This window comes from Eublepharis macularius, chromosome 1 (assembly GCF_028583425.1).
Source record: "Eublepharis macularius isolate TG4126 chromosome 1, MPM_Emac_v1.0, whole genome shotgun sequence".
NCBI classification, from domain to species: Eukaryota; Metazoa; Chordata; class Lepidosauria; order Squamata; family Eublepharidae; genus Eublepharis; species Eublepharis macularius.
The window spans coordinates 240,099,598-240,122,998 of NC_072790.1; the positions used below are offsets into that span (position 1 = coordinate 240,099,598).

General features: G+C 48.4%; 1 protein-coding gene across 3 annotated transcripts in view; it reads left to right on the forward strand.

Annotated features, from left to right (window-relative positions):
* Positions 1-16,910, forward strand: part of CRTC2 (CREB regulated transcription coactivator 2) — a 44,444-nt gene extending 27,534 nt beyond the window's left edge. For 2 of the 3 annotated variants that reach the window (XM_054994979.1, XM_054994997.1), the window contains 6 exons: positions 1,550-1,794; positions 5,724-5,759; positions 6,437-6,900; positions 8,970-9,236; positions 13,345-13,558; positions 15,891-16,910. In XM_054994979.1, the coding sequence (XP_054850954.1) occupies positions 1,550-1,794; positions 5,724-5,759; positions 6,437-6,900; positions 8,970-9,236; positions 13,345-13,558; positions 15,891-16,099 (1,435 nt within the window). In that variant the 3' untranslated portion in view covers positions 16,100-16,910. The remainder of the gene's footprint in view (positions 1-1,549; positions 1,795-5,723; positions 5,760-6,436; positions 6,901-8,969; positions 9,237-13,344; positions 13,559-15,890) is intronic. The other variant, XM_054994988.1, reaches the window with a different exon arrangement.
* Positions 16,911-23,401: the final 6,491 nt, after the last annotated feature.

Consider the following 23,401-nt stretch of genomic DNA (forward strand, 5'->3'; position numbering starts at 1 on the left):
GGAGGAGGTGATGAGGATGATGTAAAGAGCTGCTGTCGCATAGTGGTTAAGTGGCTGAGCTGTGAATCAGCACTTTGCTGGTTTGACTCCCACAACTACCATAAGCTCAGCAGGTGGCCTTGGATAAGCCACTCCTCTCAGCTCCACTCTTGGCCTGACCTACCTCACAGGGTTGTTGTGGGGAATGAAATAATCAAGGGGAAGGAAGCATGCATGCCACCCTGAATTGTTTGGAGGAGGAAGCTGGGAGGAAAATACAGTAGATACGAGATGGACACTAACTTGCCTAGTAGGGCAGTATATAAATACACTGTTGTGGATGTGGATGTTGGTGTTGATGATGATGTGAGTGGTGTTGGTGTTGATGATGGTGTTGGTGTTGATGATGGTGTTGGTGTGGATGGTGATGGTGGTGATGATGGTGATGATGGTGTTGGTGATGGTGATGATGGTGATGATGGTGTTGGTGTGAATGGTGATGGTGATGATGGTGATGATGTTGATGATGGTGTTGGTGTGGATGGTGATGGTGATGATGGTGATGATGTTGGTGTGAATGGTGATGTTGGTGATGTTGATGGTGTTGGTGTGAATGCTGATGGTGATGTTGATGATGGTGTTGGTGTGAATGTGGATATTGGTGATGGTGGTGGTGATGGTGTTCATGTTGATGTGGAAGCCTTCTGCTTGAGGCCATGGAGAGCCGCAGCCAGTCAAAGTAGATTAGACCAATCTAGCTAGGACAGGGGTCTGACTCTGTACAAGGCAGCTTCATGTGTGTGCTTGTGTCTGTGTTCATTTAGCTGGAGCTTAGCTCCCCCTTATATGTAAAATGCCCCCTCTTGAAAAAATATCCTGTCGATAAGAAACAAGCCCATCGGGGCAAGAAGTTATAGCTCAGCCATTTCCCCGTGCAGATTTTCTCCCTCTCGGGTTTTTTGTGTTGACTGTCGAAGAATGCGCTCCCTGTTTTTATTCCATTCTTTCCTCCGGGGAGCTCAGGACATTGCATGTGGTTCTTTCTCGCCTTCATTTTGATTGCTGTATTTATATGCGCAAGGTTTGAGTCCAGGAGCACCTTAAAGACTAATAGGATTTCCAGGGCATAGGCTTTTGAGTGGCAAGCTACCTTTGTCAGTTACGAGTAGGAATGGAGATCTGAGTCCCTCTATCCCAGTCGTAAGGTGGGAGGGGTACTGCAAAGAAGATAGGAAATAGAGCTACAATGCAAAATGCAATTTGCTTGATGAGAGCAGGGGAGGATATGCAGAAAATTAGCATCTGTGGTGAGAGGAACGTCCTGTGTCCCTATTCAGCCCTGTGTCGGGGGAATAGTTCTTCTGAATTTGTGAATGAACTCAATTCCAGCAATCGCACATTGTAACCTTCCACAATAGCTTTGCAGTCTGGAGTAGCATAGCTCGTTCTACAACACTAGATCTGGACCGTCTCATTTCTGCACATGCACAGGACACGCTGAACTCTGCGGCTGCCTCGAGGCGGGATGGATGCTCTGTATTTTTTCTTGAGATGCGTCTCTGTCTTTCAGTATCTTCCCATCCCCGGACCAGCCTGCCAATCTGCCTCTGATCCCCACTGCCCTTAATACGGGGGGCTCCCTCCCGGACCTCACCAACCTGCACTTTCCGTCCCCATTGCCCACGCCTCTGGACCCGGATGAGTCGGCGTACCCCAGCCTGAGTGGAGGAAGCAGCACCGGCAACCTGGCCAGCACCATGACGCACCTGGGCATCAGTGGCAGCATGGGGCTCGGCCCCAGCTACGACTCTCCAGGTGAGCTCTCATCTCGCGGGCCGGTTTCGGCTTGCTCTGATGAAGGCGCAGGACTTCGCTTGGGGCTGGAGGGAACCGTGGCTTAGAGCAGCTGAAAAACACGGCCCCCGCTCTAACTAGTCTCTGTGTTGGATTGATGCCAGGATCCAAGGGCCGCTAGGTATTGTCCAGTTGTCACTGAGCCCTGTGGGTTGTGAGTTGGACATTCAACGCTTCATCCGAGTGGTGACGCTTACGGTAGTCTTGGATTCCCATATCGTTAATAGTTACAGAAAAAGGAGAACCTTTAAAAAGTCCCTTTTTGGTCCAGACTCTCTCTTCCTACATACCTGGAGTTCTTTTCATGAGTGCCCTGCAGAAACCACGAGAAAAGAGCAGCCTGAGAGTGACAAAAAATGACATGTCATGAAAATCTTGTTAATCTATCAGATAAATATATGCCATTTGGGCAGGACTGGATTTGGCAGAGGGTGGAACGTAGGTCGTGATAGAGGCCAAAGGCCATGCCAGAAGATAGATTCCCCAAACCGTCCCAAACAAGAGAACAAACAGTCTAGTTCCGTATAGTGGCCAGCTAGTGTTATATTTTGGTGTAAACCTGGTGAGATGTGAAGTCCAAGCTGGGAAATGGTGTGCTTCTCTTGAATCTTCTGCTGCAGCTTGATTTAGCAGTGTGCGCACAAAAAAATAATCATCGGTAAATCCGAATGGGAAATGCCAAACCAGAGAAAAAATTCGGCATTCTCTGAATACCGAATTGATTCTCCAATTCGGTTTGGTAACAGCAGAAATTTGGTAAAATTCAGCCATTGTTTCCTATGGGAAACTCAAACTGGGGGCTGTTTGGTGGGCTGGGTGGGCATTTTTCAACCAATCTTCACCACATTTGCAGGGAACGTACTCCAGACTGTACAACAGATCCATTGTCATTTGCGGCAGCCAGTGAAGGAACATCACAGAACAGAACCAAGCAGTAACCAGCCACAAGCACAAGGCATTCCCATTCTTCAGTTTGCTTCTTACTCATGTGTAGACTCTCTTAACTTGGGTCTGGGACTCACCCAGAACAGCACCTAATTTGGGAGAATTAAGCTTAGTGTCGGGGAAAACCCCTTCCTGCCCTTCCCGCTTCCCCAGCCTGGCTAGCTTGGAAAACTGACACACTTGCCAGTTAGGGGGAGCAGAACGTGTGTGTGATTTAGGGATCTTTTACCTGGATAGTGGGCAAGCAAGCTCAGGGTGCTCTTAATAGGCTACTAGGAACCGCAAGGTGCTCTAATAGGCTACCAGACCTTTTCCAAAGCAAGGTTTAGGATTTATTGAGGGAAATATAGGGGTACAGGAATTCAGTTAAGTCCTCAAGCGAAAGAACAGTGCATTTGTTGCGTTCAGAGGGACAAACATATGGAGAGTTAAAGGAAGAGGAAAATCGAGTCCGAGAGAGAGTTAAAGAAGGGAGAAAAGAGGTTTTTTCAGAGGAAAGGAGTGAACAAAGAAGGCGTTACCTGTCCTTAGTCTGCTGAGCTTTGTACAGTGCATTGTCTGTTTTGATGGTCCAGAGATTGAGAGAGGAGGACTTCAAATAAGGCTTCTGAAGGTCCCAAGGAAAAAGATGGAGAAGAGTGGACTGGGCAGCCTCTGAGCCAGCAGGGAGAATTAGGCTGCTTCCTTTTGGCTAGCCGAACAGCAGTAGTTATAGGAGCTCGCACAAAAGGATATCCAAGAAATCAGTGTAAAGTCCAGGAATTCAGGGTGAGGCCTGGGTGCGAATTTGTACATTTCCTGAATTTGAATGAGCTAGGAAGGAGGCTTCCCAGAAAGGTAACAAAAAGGTGATTGCCTCTAGGCGGACCGGACAAAAGGGCTGGCAGGGTGGAGGCTTCGCCCATGCCTGTAACAGGTTGCTAGGAGACATTCAGACAGGATCAGTACACATAATCAAGCCCATCCGGGGCTCAGGAAGACTTGTCCTTGCAGATGAGATTACATTGATAAGTGTAGATCCAGAGGAATTAGCCGTGTTAGTCGGCAATAGCAAAACAGTAAAGAGTCCAGGAGCACCTTTAAGACTAACCAATTTTATTGCAGCATAAGCTTTCGAGAGCCACAGCTGTCTTCATCAGATGATGAAGAGAGCTGTGGTTCTCAAAAGCTTATGCTTCAGTAAAGTTGGTTAGTCTTAAAGGTGCTCCTGGACTCTTTATTATATTGATAAGTGTAGGTGGGTGCAAGCCCCTGTGGCAACGGGTGGGCATGCCGACGTTATGGCCGCTCATTAGCATGGTCTGAGGAGAGCCTTGGTCTTTTCTTCTCCAAAGTATTCCGTTGCTAGCTCCTGAAATGGCTGCCACAATGAATCTAGCCAAGATGGAGTCGGAGCAGACAGCACACATCTGGGAAGTGGGTGCCGGGTAACAGTCCCCTGTTTCAGTTTGGTTTAGGTGGAATGGACCTGATTCTCTGGTGTGATGTTGGTCCCCTTGCTTCACTTTGGTTCAGGGGGAATTCCATTCCCGTGCTTCAGTTTACTTCTGTTCAGCTTTCTCTGGGATGAGCTTGCTTTGCATTTGGGAGTGTGCCTTGGCTGTGGCAGCCCTGCCCCAGTGCATTTCTGCAGTGAGAGTCGGCTTGACTTTTCCCCCATAGGAAACACCTTCTTTGGGGGCCCATAGAATTGGCCCCAGGGGTCCAATCTTCCTGAAACTTGGGGGGAGGTCTTTAGAGGACAGTCAGGAGTAGGCGCCCTGCAAATGTGGTGAAGTTTGCTTGAAAAATGCCACACCCAGACCCCTGGATAGTCCCCAGATAGTTTTCCCCATAAGGAATAATGGAGAGTGGCTGAGGGCACCTTCTTTGGGGGTCAGTAGATGGCCCCCTGGGGTCCAGTCTTTATGAAACTTGGGGGGAGGTCTTTGGAGGACAGTCAGAAGTGGGTTCTCTGCAAATTTAGTGGCGTTTGGTTGAAAAATCCCCCCGTTACCCTCTCTGCAAAAAAGGCAGAAACTGCTGTTCCTTTGCAGAGAAACGAGAAAGGAACAGCCCAGCCCGTATGACCGAATTTTACGAAATTAATTCGGTAAAACTGAGTTCGGTATTCTGAACCTGATTCGTTATTCAGGTTTTTGATCCAGAATACCGTTTTTTCCCCCAAATCAGCTAAAGATTGTTTTAACAAACTGAACTGCGCGCCTCTGGCTAGATCTCTTCTAGCTAGGATTTCACCATTTAGTTGAGCTGTTTAGAAATTTTTTTTTTTAAAAAAAGAATTAATTAAAAAATCTGCTTCTGATTTGGAAATGGTGTTTGATTTTAAGAAATAATTTTGCGTATCGCAGGCAGAAAAGGGGCCACTTTGGAAGAGGGTTTTTTTTTCCTGTTTCTGTGACATCGAAGGGGAAAGCCTCTTCTAAAGGTGGGTGTTGCGGCAGCTTCAGCTGCACATGCTGTATGGGGCATGCTGGACTGTTGTCCTCAGTGTACCGGCAGTTATCCATTGGGGCTTGGGTTTGTTACTAGCATGTCTAACTGAGGGCAACCCTCAATCCCCACTGGCCCTTGCCTTTTTGTTTGACAGTACAACAACAGCTTTACAGGTAGATGTTTTGGGTTTCGTTGCATTCTTGTGCCAATAAGGTGGCCTGTCCCTGTTCTACGGGCATCCCAGATGAACCGTTTCCCTCCCCAACCTGTCTCTTCTTTTTCTCAGATAGGGAAGGCCCAGGGTCCTTCAGAATTGTTGATTGATTCAAAGTTTTTTTTTTGTAGGGGATCTGATGGGAATCTCAATTCTACGAAAAGAGATAAAAGCTTAAGCCTTACTTGTTTCAAGAAAACCTCTTTCTTTTTAGACGAAGAAATTGAGAAGGTTTTTATATGAACCGGGGTTTTGTGCTGAAATAGTCTTGACTGAAATCATTTTTATCCCACAGTGCATTTGAGGTGGCATACCGTTGGTCTGAAACAAGGTAAAAAGATGAAATTTGTAACGGTTAATGAGTCACAGAGCAAAACTGTAGGGTTGCTAGCCAAAGTCTGAAGAAAGTAAAACAGTTCTCCACCTGGCCCTGGAATAAGGACGAACGTCAAACGAATATTTCGGGAGAGACTGTTCTGTAGTTGGGGTGCCACCACCGAGAAGGCCCTGGATTGGTTCTCGTGGACCTATTCTGTCAAAGAACCATCGTTGGTAGAATGAGTCCTAGGATCCAGTAATGTGTCCAGGTTGCCACCTGCATAATCTCTGAGGGCATCCGACCGTGGAGACCCCTCCCAACCCAGGAAAGCAGAGTTAACTTAAGTCATTGGGCTTCCTCGCCTCTTTTCTCGTGGTTTCTTGATTATTTGGGGATCCTTCTTCCCCAGCCGCTTCTGGGCCTGTACTCCATTGGGCCCGCTTGGAGAGGCCTCTCCCCCGACCCCCTGCCACAATCCGGCAGTCAGGTGGATGTTCCATTCCATGTTTTACGTTCCCACCTCCATCGATGTGCACTCGAGCCCCTCAGCCGTTTCCCCGGGCGGGGGAAGGCAAAGAGAGGGGAAGGAGTGTTCTGTTTCCATTGGTAATTGTGGGGTGTGTGTGTGTGTGTGGGTGCGCATGCGCGCATGTCTTTTTTCACCTTTTGTTTTCTTTTTGTCCCAACAGGGTTGTGCTCACCTATGCAGAGCTCCCTCAGTAACCCCTGCATCCAGTCCGCGCTTAGCAACCCCTCTCTGCAGGGCTCCCTCAGTAACCCCTCGCTGCGTTCCTCGCCCAGCAGCTCCTCCATCCCCTCCTCCATGAGCAACCAGTCCCTTCCCTCCTCCCTCAGCACCCCCTCGCTCTCCTCTTCCCTCAGCAACCCCTCTCTCCCCACCTCTCTGAGCGGCCAGGCAGGGCCACCCGCCCCCGGCAACCCCACCCTCCAGCAGCCCGGCTTCAGCGGCTCCTCGTCTCCCTCCGCTTCCTCTCCCGCTGTCTCTGCCGCCTCCTATGCCCCCTTAAACACCTCGCCCCGGCGCAGGGTCCCGCTCAGCCCCCTGACCCTCCCAATGGGTGGAGACTCGAGAAGGCAGCACCCAAAACAGTTTTCGCCAACTATGCCACCCACATTGTCCTCCATCACACAGGTATGCATGAGCCACGGGTGGGCGCCCGGGCGCCCCCTCACGCTCCCGTCTGCCGCCGTCTCTTCGTGTTTTCTTTCTTTCCTTTTGTTTTTGTGTCTTGCTACCATCTCATCTCCACTGTTGAGGGGGAAAGTGCCCTCTCTCCCCCCGCTGTCTCATGTGTCTTTAGAGTCGAGGTGGAGCCAGTCAACAGTCTTTCCGAGTCCTCCTTTCTTGTAGGCTACAGCCGAAGCCTCTTATGATCGCTCCCTTTTAATGACACAACACAGCAATAACGCCACCTGCTGGATTGTTGAAGGGACGACTCATGCATTTCAGCGCACCTTAGAGCTGTTCAGTAGACTCTAATGCCAATTTAACAGTCTCTGAGCTGTTCGTAAACAGTGTGCCAAGGGGCAGATGGTGGGGGAGCAGCTATGCGGGATTGGAACGAGAAAGTTTTCAGGAACCAGCGGGCATTTGGGGTTGGATTTTGTGGCGCCTTCACTTGATGTAAGAGGCTCAAAATCGGAAGAAGGGTCTTTTCTACCATTGTTAGCTGAATGGATTCATAGAATCGAACCTGTTATATTGGGTTGGAGCGGGAGGAGCCACCGTCCCACAGCTGTCCACAGCCTTGGACAGTTTTGGCTCTCTTTTTAATAAAGCTGGGAAGACCTCACGGACTCCAGTTTGAGGCTTGTTTCAGTTCTCCTGATCCTTCAAATGCTGGTTTCGGAACATAATTTGGGGCTGGCCATGCTCTCCCGCATCTTATTTGGCAAGTTTCCTCTCCCACTTCCTGGTTTTCGGCCTACAGTTTTGTAGGTCTGAATTTGCCAGTCTGTGGTCAACTTCCCAAAATCATGGTTTCTGAAACCAGTTCAAGCCGTAGTTTCACATCTGGGTTTGTCTGTACAGTGAAACCAGAGGGGCCAAAGAGGGGGAAGGCTGTGGCACGTTCCCAAACTTTGACGCTATTCTTTGGAGGATTGGTATGGCCATGTCTGAATTGGAGCCAAGTACAGACGCTGGTCACTTAGCCTGTCAAACGGGAATTGTAAAATGATTTCTGTTCACGGTAGATGCAGGCAATATCAAAGCCCTTCTTGAGATAGGATTCGGTGTGTAAACCTAAAGATTTCAGTGGCTAAGGTTGGAATAGGGAGGGACCAGAAGCCCTCTCCACTTCTTCCTTTAGATTATTTGGAATCGGAGTACCGATTCTCCCCTTCTCTGTGAAATGACCCACCCCTTTGTTTTTGATGCTGGTCTACTTGATTATTGTTGGGGGTGGAGGGGTATCCCATGCCCAACACCCTCTCCTCTTCCCCCTGCCAGGCCTTCATTCTTGGGGATGGTAAACCAGCCCACCGTGAAATACTTTTCTCTCCCAGCAGTGTCCACTAGATGGGGCTTTGGTCGTCTCTTTGGCACAAGCCTGCTACTTAGAATCTCTCTACACGAGACAAATTACACGAGGATGCTCAAGTGAAGGGAGAAGCAATGTTAGCAGGGAAGCCAAGCTTTAAAAGACAGATTGGAAGGCTCTGTCAGTTTCACCGCTAGAACCGGCAAAGATCGCTCCTCGGAGGGTTTGTTTGTTTCCTCTTCGCCTCTCATCATTGCATCTCCCTTCACTTGAGTGTCCTCATGTAATTCATCTCGTGTAGAGAGACTCTTACGTGAGGACACTCAAGTGTAGGGAGATGCAGTGTTAGCCGGGAAGCGTAGTTTAAATTTCACCTCTCTATAGGAGGGTAGTTTAAAAAGACAGAGCAGGTAGAGATCTCTCCTCAGAAGGTTTGTTAATTTCATCTTCACCTCCCCAAAGGCACTGTCAATTTCACCTCCTTTTTGGGGAGGCCAAGATGAAATTAACAAACTCTCTGAGAAGTGATCTCTGCAGCTGTCTTTTTAAACTACACTTCCTGGCAAATATTGCGTCTCCTTATACTTGAGCTTTCTCTTGTAAGAGGTCTTGTGTTGAGAGACTCTTAGTGCCAACTCTAGTTTGGTGGGAGGGTATGAGAAGGTCTCCTTGTGGCAATCTTTCTAACCAGCACTCCCCGCCGTGCTTTTTCTCCCAGGGGGTGCCACTGGACACCAGCAAGCTTCCTGCCGACCAGAGACTGCCTCCGTACCCTTACAGCCAGCCCGGTTTGCTCCTCCAGCAGAACCAGAAGCCCATCCACCAGCAGCACGTGCATGGCGTGGCGGCCTCGCAAGCTGGGCGGCAGCTGCCCCCTCCTCCGCCCATGCCGCCGCAGTGCCCGTACCCGTCCTCGCATTACCAGCCCAATTCTGCGCTCCAGCATCAGCTCAACCAGCCGCTGGGTGACTTTGGCTTGGGCAACGTAAGTCTTGCGCCTTGAAGCTTGCTCCGCCCCGTGCTCACCCTCCGTTTGTGTGCATGCATGGTGCTATCCAGGTTTGTGTAGGGCGAAGCACTTGCAGCGGGTTCCCCTGTAGGCCGGGTGTGGCGTACCTGCCCTGTCTCGGGGCCCAGAGCACAAGCTACAGGGTTGTACAGAGTTTGTGGCCTCGTTCCGCGTATGCTTTCCAAGCAGTTTGTGAACAGAAATTTAAACAAAAAATTCAAATGTCAGTTACCTTAATGGCAAGGCTCTCTATTAAAAGCATCAAACAAACAAAGCCGGGGCAGCAGCCACAGAAGATGAGAACTTAAGAAGAACCTGGCTGGGCCAGACCAAAGAGTCCATCTGGCCCCCCATCCCGTTATCCCCACAGATGCTTCCGGGAATCTTCTCAAAGCAGACCATAAAGGCAAGAGCTCTCTTGCTGCTGTTGCTCCTCGACTGGGATTCAGAGAGAGAGACTGCCTCTGAAAATGGAGGCTTCCTTTGCGCCCCCCCCCCCCCATGACAAATTCTGATACATTTACTGCAGTAATAGAACAGGCATATTCCTGATGTTGCAGGAAAACGGAAATGGCAAATTTTGGAAAAGTTTACGTAAGAAGAGGTGCCCCTAACTTACCCTGGAACCATATTATTATTATTATTTTTTGGCTTTATAAGTCAAAGCCACTGTGGTGTGGTGGTTAGAGTGCAGGCCTGAATCTGGGAGACCCGGGTTCGAATCCCTGCTCTACTGTGGAAACTCCCTGCTCTGCTGGGTGGCCCTGGGCTGGTCAGCCTAACCTAACTCGCAGCTTAACCTGTTCAAAGGGAGAATGATGTAAGCCACTCTGGGTCTCTGTTGGGGAGAAAGGTGAGGTGCAAATGAAGGGAATAAATGCTTGGAGATACATAAGGGAGCGCATGTATATATGTGTCCACATTCAAAAAAGCTCTTGTGTGTTCCGAAGCAAATCAGTTCTTTTGATCTCTTTGTGCTGTGTGTGTTGTCCTGCTTTTGATCCTAAACCGGGTTAGAGTTCTGGCACTTACAGACTTTTAAAGTGTGGATATGAGAGAAGTAGCAGGACACTGTACTGAAAAGTTGTCTTGGATATGGCGTCCTGGCTATGCCACGCACTGACACACGTTCTTAGGACAGTTGCCTGAATTTCTGTGGTTGGGGGCGGGAGCCAAATTAGTCGCCGTGTCAGGCTGGTCACTCGAAGGAGATCCTCTATATAAGTGTAAACCTAGTATCGGAGTTCTGGAACAGTAAGGGATCTTTTAGTTTGTTGTATCCTTGAGTTCCAGTCTGGCATAATAAATTCTTAAGAGGAGAAGGATGGATGGGAGGCGAGCACTTAACTGGCACGTAACTTCATGGCCCTGTCCAGGGTACAGACACAAAAACAAGGGACATCAAGACAAAATTACAGGACAAGGTGGTCTCAGTAATAGCTCAGCAACTTATATACGGCAGTCCAGCGAAACCATTCATGTTTGCAAAACCTCTAGTGTTTGGTTGTTACTCTGAGCGAAATACTCAAAGTTCCAAATTCTGTTCTTTCCATATGGCGAGTCCAGAGCAAACGGACTCAATAGAAGAATATAGGCAAGGGTGGCCCAGATTGGGACCACAAGCTACAGTGGGATAGACGGAGAGGAAATTTTGGAGTTATCTCATCATGAGAGGGAGGGCAGAAAGGGTTACATCAGGGCTTAGTTCTTGTGGCCCCTTCTTACATGCCCAGGGTAATGCCAATTGCCGTTTTGGAGTCAAGAAGCAATTTTCCCCAGGCCAGTTTTGGCTAGGGATCCTGACGGTATTTTGCCATCTTCTGGGCATGGAGTCAAGGTCACTCATGTGTGTGTTTGTGTGATTTCCTGCATTGCGCCGGGGGTTGGACTAGATGACCCTGGAGGTCCCTTCCAACACTATGATTCTAAAGAGAAATAGCTAGCGAGGGATAGCGCGGGAGTTGACCAGCTGGCAGTAGGGCAGACTGGCCATGAATAGGAGACAGAGGAGTTGAGGAAAGGGAAGCTGGCAGAAGGACATAGAAGGTTTAAGTTTTGGATTGAGCACAGAACAAGGAGCAAGAAGAATGTACTTTGCCTGTCTTGAAGAAGTGGAGTCTAGTAATTTTGTTGTCATGATGCGAGAAAAAGATTTTGGATGGGAAACAAGCAGGGCTTTTTTTCAGCGGGAACGCGGTGGCATGGAGTTCCGGAACCTCTTGAAAAATGGCCACACGGCTGGTGGCCCCGCCCCCTGATCTCCAGACAGAGGGGAGTTGAGATTGCCCTCCGTGCCGTGGCGCAGAGGGCAATCTAAACTCCCCTCTGTCTGGAGATCGGGGTGGGGCCACCGGCCATGTGACCATTTTGTCTAAGGGCAACCCACTGAGTTCCACCACCTCTTTTCCCAGAAAAAAAGCCCTGGAAACAAGTACAAAAGTGGAGGGCACAAGGTGCCTGTCTCACGCATCGAGATGTACCAAGGCTGCAGTGGGGGTAGCCCTGCTATTTTCCAGGTTTTACACAGAGCTAGGGTTCATGCAGGCATTGGACCAAAAGTCTATTATCCTACTTCCGGTTGGTGGGTTAGGTGAGCAGAGGATGAGGTGCAACCGAGCGTAAACAGAAGTCCAAATATGGTTCTAAGGAAGATGTGGAAGAGGATATGTTCCCAGATAAAGCAACAAGATGGCAGCAGAACACCATAGGTGGGATAATTGAGTTCCCTGAATGGCAGGCGGGCTAGGACCTGTTATGGGTGGCTTGGTGGCCCTTTCTCAATCGCTAAGAAAGTTTACACTGTGAGGGAGATTGTGAGATCTTTGGTTACAGTTCTGCAAACTTGGGTCGTTGCTTCTGGCCATGGGTGTGAGGAGCTCCAGGCAGTCAGGTAACGGAGCCTTATTGGCAAAATCAAAAAGAGTCCAGTAGCACCTTTAAGACTTATGCTATAATAAAATTGGTTAGTCTTAAAGGTGCTACTGGACTCTTTTTGATTTTGCTACTACAGACTAACACGGCTAACTCCTCAGGATCTATGACCACGGAGCCTTATTGGATTTGAGTCCAGCGGCACCTTAGACTAATGAGATTTTCAGGGTATACCATTTCGAGAGTCAAAGACCCTTCTTCAAATATCCCTGTTCTTCTGGCTCGTTCAGGCAGTTTGATAACTGCCTCTCAAAAACACCTTGGGGGAATTCCTGCCTCAATCGAGAGACCTCATTTCATATCAGAGAGAAGACACTGGGCGGGTGGTAAACCAGAGAGAAGGAAAAAGAAGCATTCAGTGTTAGAAACTTGTTGGGGAAATTCTTAAATTCCTCAGTGTACCAATGTGAGGTTCCTTTCTTCTTAGTCTGAGCAGTTGACCAAGACTTCAAAGCTAGTGATCTCAGAAATAAAGTTTATTTTCCAATAAACTTGGTGCACATGGCAGACAGCAAAAATGCATACCAGAATTTGGTAGCACCCACTTTTAACCCTTTCAGAAGAAAGAGATACAATTTTGTTTACAGAACGAGAAATTATTACATGAATGTGTGAACCGTCGAGTGAATATATAGACAATCAAATAAGAGTTACATGATGTTCAAACATGGTGGATTGACAGGTTGAGCTCATACCTGCTTTGGGTCAAATACTATAAACAAAATTCTAAGACTCCAGCGATATCTAGACATGTCTGAGAGAGGATATACCCACGGCTGAGAAAGAAGGGCAATAAAGGAAAACATCCAAGCCCTTATTCACTCAAGGATTGATATTCTTGCTAATTTCTAGTTGGCCTTTATCTTGTACTGACTAAGCACAGGAAAAAAAGAGTTTAATGAAATAATAAACATAAAAATGTTTGTGAGTGCGTGCCGGACATTCTAGCTGTACCTGAAGAAGTGAGCTGTGACTCACGAAAGCTCATACCTTGCCACAAATTTTGTTAGTCTTATAGGTGCAACTGGACTCTTGCTCTTTTCTACTGCTAAAGACACTTTAGTTAATCCAGAGCTGAGTAAAAGTGGGTGACATTAAGAAAGAAGTCAGGGACTCCAAAACTGCCTAACAAAGCTCCTGCCCGCTCTTTCAGTTCGATCAATACAGCATGGTCGAGAACACGCCAGGGAGCTTCGGCTTCAACAACAGCACCTTTCCGGAAGACCTGGGTGCCTTAAACTACCCTGCCGGAGACAACACAGGCCTGTCGGGGGGCAGCGGCAACACCCACGACCCCCACCTGCTCAACCGCCAGAACCTGAGCCACTACGGCCGCCATGGTCCGATCCCCAACATTATTTTCACAGGTACTTGGCACTGGGGTGTGTGTGTGTGTGTGTGTGTGATTTGGGAGGGAGGGGTCAAGCAACGAGCGGCTGGGTTTTTTTCCCAAGTCGCTTTTGTGCCACCATCAGGCCTCTGAAATGCCACAGGCAACAGGGACGGGTCCTCTTGGCTGGCGGTGGAGAGATTAGTGTCACCTTTTAGGATCAAAATAGTAAAGAGTCCAGTAGCACCTTTAAGACTAACCAACTTTATTGTAGCGTAAGCTTTCAAGAGCCACAGCTCTCTTCGTCAGATGCATCTGACGAAGAGAGCTGTGGTTCTTGGAAGCTTACGCTACAATAAAGTTGGTTAGTCTTAAAGGTGCTACTGAACTCTACTATTTTGCTACTACAGACTAACACGGTTAACGCCTCTGAATCTATGACCTTTAGGATCAGGAAGGTCTGAGTTCGAATCTCAATTCTTGCTGAGCAGATCACTGGGTGTCCTTGAGCCAGCCATGCCCTCTCAGCCTAGTTTTCCACACAGGGTGGTAGTGGTTGCGAGGATAAATATTTTCCTGGAACTATCCTCTTGACTCTTCCCCCCCACTCATAACCTCTCTGTGTGACTCTTTCTTCTTCCCCCCTCCTATAGTGCTCTTTGCGCTTTTTTGTCACACACAAGAAACCCTTCTTGACTCTTTTGATTTATATACCGTCCTTCAGGACAATCCACTCAATGCAGTTTACAAAGTGTGTCATTTTTATCCCCACAACAAACACCCTGTGAGGTGGGTGGGGCTAAGAGAGCTCCTAGAAGCTGTGACTGACCCAAGGTCACCCAGCTGGCTTCAAGCAGTGGGGAATCAAACCCGGTTCTCCATATTAGAGTCCTGCCACTCTTAGCCACTACACCAAACTGGCTTTGCCCCTCTTATTTTATTTATTTACTTCATTTATACCCCACCCCTATCTCCAATGGGGACCCAATGCAGCCTACATTGTTCTTTCCTACTCCCTACTCCTCCCACAACATCCCTGTGGGGTAGGTTAGGCCAAGATTGCGTGTCTGGCCTGAGTTCACCCAGCAAGCTTCCATGGCACAATAGGACTCAAGCCTACCTCTTAGTCTCCTCTACTTCACTTTTCCTATCAAAACCCCTTTTTAACCCTTTCATTTTCAACCATCGAGCCCCCTGCTCTGTTTTTCTTTTCTCCATAAGGCTGAATTGCAGCCATCCTTTTAACTAGAAGGATTGGGTGTGCATGAGGGGCGGGCGGGCGGGCGGGCAAGGGATAACAACTTTCTGCCTATTTGGCACAGCAACTTCTCCTTTCCACCCGCTGAGAATCAGGCCAGCTTCCTCCTCTCTCTGTAAGCCCCTCGAAACCTGGTTTAATCTTGGTTTAGAACCCTGGTCTGTTAAAGCTCTCAGGTTGAGAGTCTCTCTACATGAGACATACACTGTGAGGATGCTCAAATGTAGGGAGATGCAATGTCAGCTGGAAGGTATAGCCGCAGACGGAGATTGCTCCTCAGAGGGTTTGTTAATTTCATCTCCTCCTCCCTGAAGGCTCTGTCAATTTCACCTCCCCTTAGGGAAGCAAAGATGAAATTAACAGACCCTCTGAAGAGCGATTTCCGGATGCTCTATGTAGAGAGATGAAATGGACAGAAACGACACTTCCCGGCTAACGTTGAGTCTCCCTACACTTGAGCGTCCTCGTGTGAGATGTCTCGTTTAGAGAGAGAGCTGTTGCAATGTAAAATGGAAAGATCGAAGACTTCAGGTTCGGGGCCTCTTCAGCCTTGGCTCTGTGTGGGAGGTGAAAGGAGCGTGTGTGCCCAAGCTTGTCATATGAACAATCCGCGGTTCGTTCATAAGGTGTGCCATGTTCCAGACACTGTCTGAATTTTAAAAATTGGGTGTTAAAAGAACCACAGCATCTTAAGAGCATAAGAGCAGCCCTGCTGGATCGGAGCAGCTGTCCCTCTAGTCCAGAATCCTGTTGCCCACAAAAGCCAGCCAGTTGCCCTGGAGGGACAAACAAACAGGATATAAAGGCTGAGGTCTTCCCCTGATGCTGCATCTTAGCTCTGGTATTCAGAGGGTAACTGCTTCTGTACATGGAGGCTCGCTTCAGTTTCCACTGCTAGTAACCATTGATGGATCCTTCGTCCGCAAATCTGGCTAGCCCCCTTTAAACCCATCTATGCTCGTGGCCATCACTACGTCAACTGACAGTATGTTCTGTATTACTTTCTGTGGAACTCTCTGCTACTTGACAGGGGAGGAGAGTGTGCCCAAAGAATTCAAGCAAGATTGGCTTTTAACCACCACCCACCCTTCTTTCTCTCTGTTTGCTCCAGAGGATTCCCCGCCAGGCATCTCCAAGGAGATTGCCAACGTCTTGGCCAGCATGCCTGGCTTTGAAGTGGACCCCTCCCTGGGCTTGGATGAGGACCTGAAGATCGAGCCGCTCACGTTGGACGGACTCAACATGCTGAGCGATCCCTACGCCCTTCTGACTGACCCGGCGGTCGAGGACTCCTTCCGTTCGGACCACCGGCTTCAGTGAGGGGAGGGGGGGCGGCCCTGAGAACACCCAGCGAGGGCGGACCCTCGTGAGCCGCAGAGAAACAAAAGGCCGGTTCCCACTCCCGAAACCCTCGGCGTCAGTCAAGCGGGACGTTTGGTGGGGGGCAGAGATTGTGCAGGCCTCCTCCGATCATGGCGCCCTTCCCTAGAGATCTCTGTGGCTTCTTGCTCACAGCGTGCTCCGGAATCACGTTTCGCAGAGAGCTGTCGCGAGCCCGGATTGCAGAGGACCCGGGCAGGGTGGGGTACGGGGGATCGGTCCCGGAGCCCAGGGGTAGTGAAAAGGCTTCTGGGCTGCTGACGAAGGTGAACGTTGCAAACCGTGGTCTCTTAGTCCTGAACAAGAGAGAAATTGGGGCAGTTAAAACCCTCCAAATTGTGCATTTTTGGAGGCGGAGGGGGGATGGACTGGGTTGAAGAGCAGCGTTCTGGTCCCCTTGCACCAAGGGATGTATTGTGCGTGTGAGTGTGCCTCTGAGGCCAGTGTCTTCCCCCAATCCCCACCAGTTCCAGCCATTTCTTTGCCCCTGTGTGTGTGTGTGTGTATGTACACCTGCACAGTTAGCTAGCGACCTTTCGTCACGTGTTGAGCGGAGGGGAGGCCGTGGGGAGTCTTGGGGAATTCTTTTGCAAATCATGTTTTTTAAATTCTGTACATAACTCTTCCATCAGTCTCACCCCTTCCTTTCAGCTGCCATGTACAGGGGGGAGGGAGAGAAGTGGGGTGGGGGGACATCTCCTGTAAAGCACTTGTAACTTTGCATTCTTATTGTCTGGCGTCTGTACTTGAGTTGAGAGGGGGGGCCAGGGGGGGAGGAGGGCTGTAGGGCGGGGCACTTGCCTTCTGCCCCCTCCTCCTCTTCCTCCGCTACGAATGAGAAATACCAGAGTGATTTTATTATTATTTTTTAAAATATATTATATGTTAATTATAATGTCCTGCCTCTGTGTGTGCTTCATTGGGACGGACGGGTGGGATTCTGTCTGAAAAGGTCGGAGAAGAAAACGGTTCAGGGGCAGATTGAAAGGCAGGCTAGTCCGCTATTCGGTTTCCAGCGGCTGGCCAGACGTCTCTCCAAAGCTGATAAAGAGGGCAAGAAAGCCCCTGCTCTCTTCTTGGCTGGTTGTTCCCAGCGTCCAGTACTCAGAGACAGGGATGGCGTCTGAAAATGGAGGTTACTTTACTCTGGCCTGTCTAACAGCCCTAAAAACCATTTTTTCCATATCAGTTTTTAAAGTCTTCTAAGATGATGGCTATCGGGACACCTTGCGGCAGTGTGTTCCCTAAGTTTCATGAGAGCTGTTGTAGCACAGTGGTTAAGTGGTTGGGCTGTGAATCAGCACTCTACTGGTTCAAATCCCACTACTGCCATGAGCTCTGCAGGTGGCCTTGGGTAAGCCCCTCCTCTCAGCCCCAGCTCCCCAGCTGTATTGTGGGGATAATAATAACACTAAGTTGTTCACCGCTCTGGGTGAGGCACTAATCTGTCTAGAAGAGCGGTATATAAGCACAGTTACTATTATTATTGTCTTTCTGTATCTGGGTCAGAGTTATTCTCATGGCAGAGGTGGGGGAGCGCTTGGAACTGACGTTTAAGCACAGTGCGATAGATAATGCAGGCCTTACTCCAACGACCAGGTATGTTTAGGGTTCAGCTGTTGTAACGCAGATTTTCTGCAAACGGCGTCCAAAGCTTCCTTGTGTCAGAGATAGTGCAGCTGTCAGTGGAAAAGATCTGCAGGTAAACCTGATATGTGTTTGTTTCTCAACAGCTCTCACACGTAAAGAGTCTCAAGCCCTGATTTAAAGGCGATGCGGGCAAGCTGGGACTGTGTAATCGTGCCTGCGCCAGCGTCTCATTTAAGCGGCGTTGTTCAGCTTGCAGCATCTCCCGCGCTACTTGAGCTGTTCACTTGGGCTATGCAGAGCTGGTGCTCTTGAGTTTAAACTGGTGCCCAGTTTAAATGAGACACTGGAGACGCTAAAGATTTAAAGGCGATGCTGGCAAGCCAGAATTGTGATCGCGCATGCGCCAGCATCTCACTTAAGCGGCATTGTTCAGCTTGCAGCATCTCCCGCGCTACTTGAACTGTCTGCTTGGAGTACGGAGACCTAGTGCTCTTGAGTTTAAACTGGTGCCCAGTTTAAAGGAGGCACTGGAGACATTAAAGATCGCACCAGTGAAGTTCTTGCCTGTCAGCATCACGTTTAAATCGGGTCACGGTTTGTCACCGCTGATAAACAAAGAAGGGAAAATATCTCAGCCAACTGGTGGGACACAAAGAGCCAGGGTTGAGATGCAAAGAATGCTGAGATTCCCCAAAGACCTTTGTTTGAAGCCCGTGGGATTTTGGACTCCTTTGATTTAGTACCGATGGTGCTTTCTGGGGTGGCGGAGAGTGCCCTCAAGTCATAGCTGACTTAACGGCAACCCTGGCAGGGTTTTCATGGCAAGAGACGAACCGAGGCGGTTTGCCATTGCCTGCCTCTGCAACCCTGTGTTCTCTGGAGGTCTCCCATCCAATTACTAACCAAGGCCAACCCTGCTTAGCTTCTGAGATCTGATGAGATCTGGCTCACTTGGGCTATCCAGGTCAAGGCAGTGTTTTCTGTTGTAAACAGCAAGTTTTGCTTGTGATACACCATCCACCTGAAAGCAGGCAAAGCTGCCTTGGATCTGTGGAACTAATTTTAGTGATGGGAGTTCAGGACAGTGTTCCCAGCCAAATAGTCTGGTGTGCTAGTTTTCGAAATCACTGTGGGCGTGAACAGGCTTCAGGGAAGGGGCTATGGCTCCATCTTGGCATGCAGAAGGTCCCTGGTTCAATTCCCGGCATCTCCAGTTCAAGTACCAGGCAATACGTGACGTGAAAGACCTTTGCATGAGAATTTGGAGAGCTGCTATCAGTCTTTGATGGACTGATTCAGCTCTATGCATGGCTTTGCAGATGCATCTTTTGACTACCAGTTGAGAGAGCATAGTAATTGGAGCCAACACTGCTGGTCTGTGTAGCTAAATCTCATCCATTCCCTTTGCCTGCAGTTGTCTAGAGTCTCAAACAGAGGAAGGTTTTCGCCAGATTTTGGGGTCTGTTACTTAGAGGTGATCTGAACAAGGGTGAAGCGGCCCTTCGGTGTGCCAAGCAGGAGTTCTCCCATTGAGCTTCCCTAAGAAGAAGTGTGTGGTGGGTCTAAGTCAAAGACTTGCATCAGGAAAAGGTGCAGCTGTTCATGCATAGACCCTCCATTCTAGGCCCTGTGTACGTAAGGGAATGGTTCATACATGCTTCTTCTCACTGTACTTGGAATGATTCATGAAAATCAATCCAGTTTGGTGCAGTGGTTAAGAGCGGCAGGACTCTAATCTGGAGAGCCAGGTTTGCTTCCCCACTCCTCCACTTGAAGCCAGCTGGGTGACCTTGGGCTAGTCACAGCTCTCTCAGCCCCACCCACCTCACAGGGTGTTTTGTTGTGGGGATAATAATGACATACTTTGTAAACCGCTCTGAGTGGGCGTTAAGTTGTCCTGGAGGGCGGTATATAAATCGAATGTTGTTATTATAAAAATGTGAGAACTGTCCCCAAATGTGTGGGTTTTATACTGATAAGAGTTAATAGGGAATTGTGTGATATAACATGAGTCACCGGGCAGCTATCGAGTAACGCGCTTGGGTTTGCAAACAGGCTTGGCGTCTGACCCATTTCCGCTTCAGCTCCAAGGGTACAGAATCAGCGCCAGAGGATCATGTACCTCCTGAAAGAGATTGAGTGCCTGCTATGCGCATTCAGCAGCAGGAAAGGTGGCAACAGGCCGGAGGTAGCACAAGGGACCGCCCCGCTTCTGGCTGCAAGCACCAAGTACCATTTCTGGATGCTCCTTTCCATGAAAAAAGAGAACTACTAATAAGCAGAAATCTGAGAGGGTTGGCTGGAAAGGTGGGCAAACAGAGGGGTCTACAGCAGGCTCCCTCCTGTTTTCTTGGGGGGGTTCAGAGTTGGACGTCTGTTCTTCTGTTTCCAGATGGTCTTCAGTCCTCTTTGTCTGGGGTGCAAAGTTTTTATTTGCAGTTTTTAAAGATGCTCTAGAATTAAAAAATGGAATCCCCCCCCCCTTGGCCCCACGTAAGATTGGTACTGTCCACTTGACCACTGCAGGATTTTAACACAAGCACACACCCCATTTACACTGCATGTGTAGCCTGGCTTGTGTGTGTCATTTTTTTAAAAAGATGCTTCCCTTTTATTGTAGTAAATTTGCCAGCCAGGGAGGTGCCTATGGAAAACTTTTCTTGCTGAGTTGCTTCATTTATTTGGTCTGCCTTTCTCACTAAGACTCAAGGAGGAATTACACAGGGTAAGTCAGTGTGAGCAAGTCAATGCAATCATTAGGATGAAATATCTAAAATGGTGTAAAAGGACTAGGATTACGGAAACGGGATAGAGAAGGTAGAGAATGAAGTATTTTTCTCCCTTTCTCACAATACAAGAACTCGTGGGCACTCATTGAAATTGCTGAGCAGTCGGGTTAGAACGGATAAAAGGAAGTACTTCTTCACCCAATGGGTGATTAACACATGGAATTCACTGCCACAGGAAGTGGTGGCAGCTTCAAGCATACACAACTTCAAGAGGGGATTGGATAAACATATGGAGCAGAGGTCCATCAGTGGCTATCAGCCACAAGGTGTAGATGGATCTCTCTGTCTAGGGCAGTGATGCTCTGTATTCTTGGTGTTTTTTGGGGGGGAGGGCAATCAGTGGGAGGGCTTCTAGCGTCCCTTCCCCACTGGCAGACCTCCTCACGACACCTGGTTTTTTGGCCACTGTGTGACAGAGTGTTGGACTGGATGGGCCATTGGCCTGATCCAACATGGCTTTTCTTACGTTCTTATGAAATCTGAAACAAAGTAAAAAATATGAGACATGATAAGTTAAACAATACCGTCTGCAAGATATTTTGTTTGGCTTTTTACGGGGGGGGGGGGAGCATCCAGGGTTATGACATTCCCCCGCCCCAACCCTTCAGTGCTAGATCTCTGCATTTTGTACATTGTATAAACAGTTTCATTTGTGTGCAGTGACTCCTGTTTTGATGGTGGAGAGTGCCTTCAAATCACGACTTATGATGACCTTGGTGGGGTTTTCATGGAAAGAGACTAACAGGTTTGCCGTTGCCTGCCTCTGCAACCCTGGTCTTCATTGGAGGTCTCCTATCCAATTACTAACCAAGACCAACCCTGCTTAGCTTCTGAGATCTGACGAGATCAGGCTCACCCGAGCTATCCCGGTCAGGGCAACTCCCGTTTTAGGTATCCTAAAATGTTACGTTGTAAAGGGGTTTTTAAAAAACATTTCTACTGTGCAAGCATTTTCTTCGTGTCTAGGGATTCCCTTTAGAGACTTCATGTTGCAAGGCTGAACATTTCATCCTGACACACTAGTTCCCTACTTGCGGGGAGTGAGGTTTTTTCGTTTTCTCCATATCATTTACTCCTTCAGTCTGAACTGGCAGTCTTGGAAAAGCTTCATCTGCTGCAGTATGAAGAAATCGGCAGCTGGGGTAGGAATCTGCAAACTTCCAAGTTTTGCAGAACACTTTATAATTTCAGAAGTTTGCGTGTTGATGTGCTTTCTGTAGAGCTGTTCAATAAGGGAACAGTCATATCAAGATAAATGATATTTCCAACTGGGGAATTGTCTTTAATGGACCTTTAACCTTTCACATGGGACAAAGCAGGGGTTGCTTGTAGTGTCTGAAGGTGAGAATGGAGGTCTCCGAGATAACTGCTGCATGAGAGATGGTTGCCAACTGATCAGAAAACTGACTTAGGTTACTGTTGTGCAGGAATCAATCAATGGGAAACTTTGCAAGGTCATAGGTAAGCATTATCACCTGCTAAAGTGTTTACATCAAAGCATACCTGCAGGGGCCAGTTCAAAAATTGGCTATCCCAGACATTTCACCAAAGTGACTTCCAATAACTATTTTTACAAAATTACAATGTTTACAACGGAGGGACACCAAACCATTAGAAGCAAGAGCCGTTATGCCAGAAGCAAGGCTTCGTACCTTCCATGAACAGAGCGAAATCAATTAGTTCTCTTGGCTGCTTTTCCGAGGCTGATGTTGCATGCTTAGAAGGGGCCACCAGCAAGAAGGTCCTGCCACTCCTCATTTCAGCAGAGGAGACTGCACAGAGAAATGCCTCCTCACCTGCTTTTAAAGGGTGTGGGGGGAGAGCGGTGGCGGCAGCACTCGGACACTGCCGGCTTGTAGGGTTAATGGGGTAGACCCCATTAAACTCTTACTACTTATGGGAAGCTGTGGCAAGAATCTTACGGGCTACAGTTTTGAAGTTCCATGATCTTGAGAAAGATTGTTCGAAACAGGCTGAGAGCTAGCATCCTGTAGAACATAATGGAAAATTGATTTGGAATGATTATTACAGCGCGAGCGCAGTCCGTTGAGAGACAACTGGTGAAGTCTGGCGGGCAGTTTCTGCATTTGTTCTGAAAGATCTTCTCACACAACGATCCTGAAGTATACACAAAGGAGAACTTGAAGGAAAGTTTGATTGGAAATAAGGATACTTACCTTATCTCTTGAAGTAAACATTTAAGACTTTGGTATCTGGATGTCCAGCTGGGTTTTATGAAAATATGCACGTATTAATGACGTCATAGAACATTGATTGAGTATTGAGCAGGGCTCATTTCGAGGGGGAAAGCACAGGAACGCAGTTCTGGCAGTTACCCAAAGAGGTCACATGTCACCTGACTCAGCCATTTTGGGTCAGTTTTGGCCTGGATTGGGCTGAAACAGCCTGGATCAGGCCTCTGACAGGTGGTGGATCACTCTCCTGCTCAGCAGCGGCCTGATCCTGACCATTTTGCGCCCCTTTTCAGCCATTTTCAGCCCCCTTTTGCCATTTTGGGGCCAATTTTGGCCCTGAATGACCAGGATTGGCTCCAAAACAGCCAGAATCGATGATGTCAGGGGGTGTGGCATATGCAAATCAGTTATACTAATGACACACTTCCGGTGATGGCAAGCGGTGTGGCATCCGCTAATGAGTTATGCTAATAAGTTCCTCCAGCTCTTTTTCTACAAAATGACCCCTGGTATTGAGACCTACAGAACTGTATTTTGTATAGATATTTATAGTATTTATGGAGATAGGATTAACTATCCACTGTGAGCACTGCGCACTTTACCAAAAATTAAGAGTTAAACATTTAAAAAAATAATATTTTAATATACTAAACTGTTGGTGTTAGTTT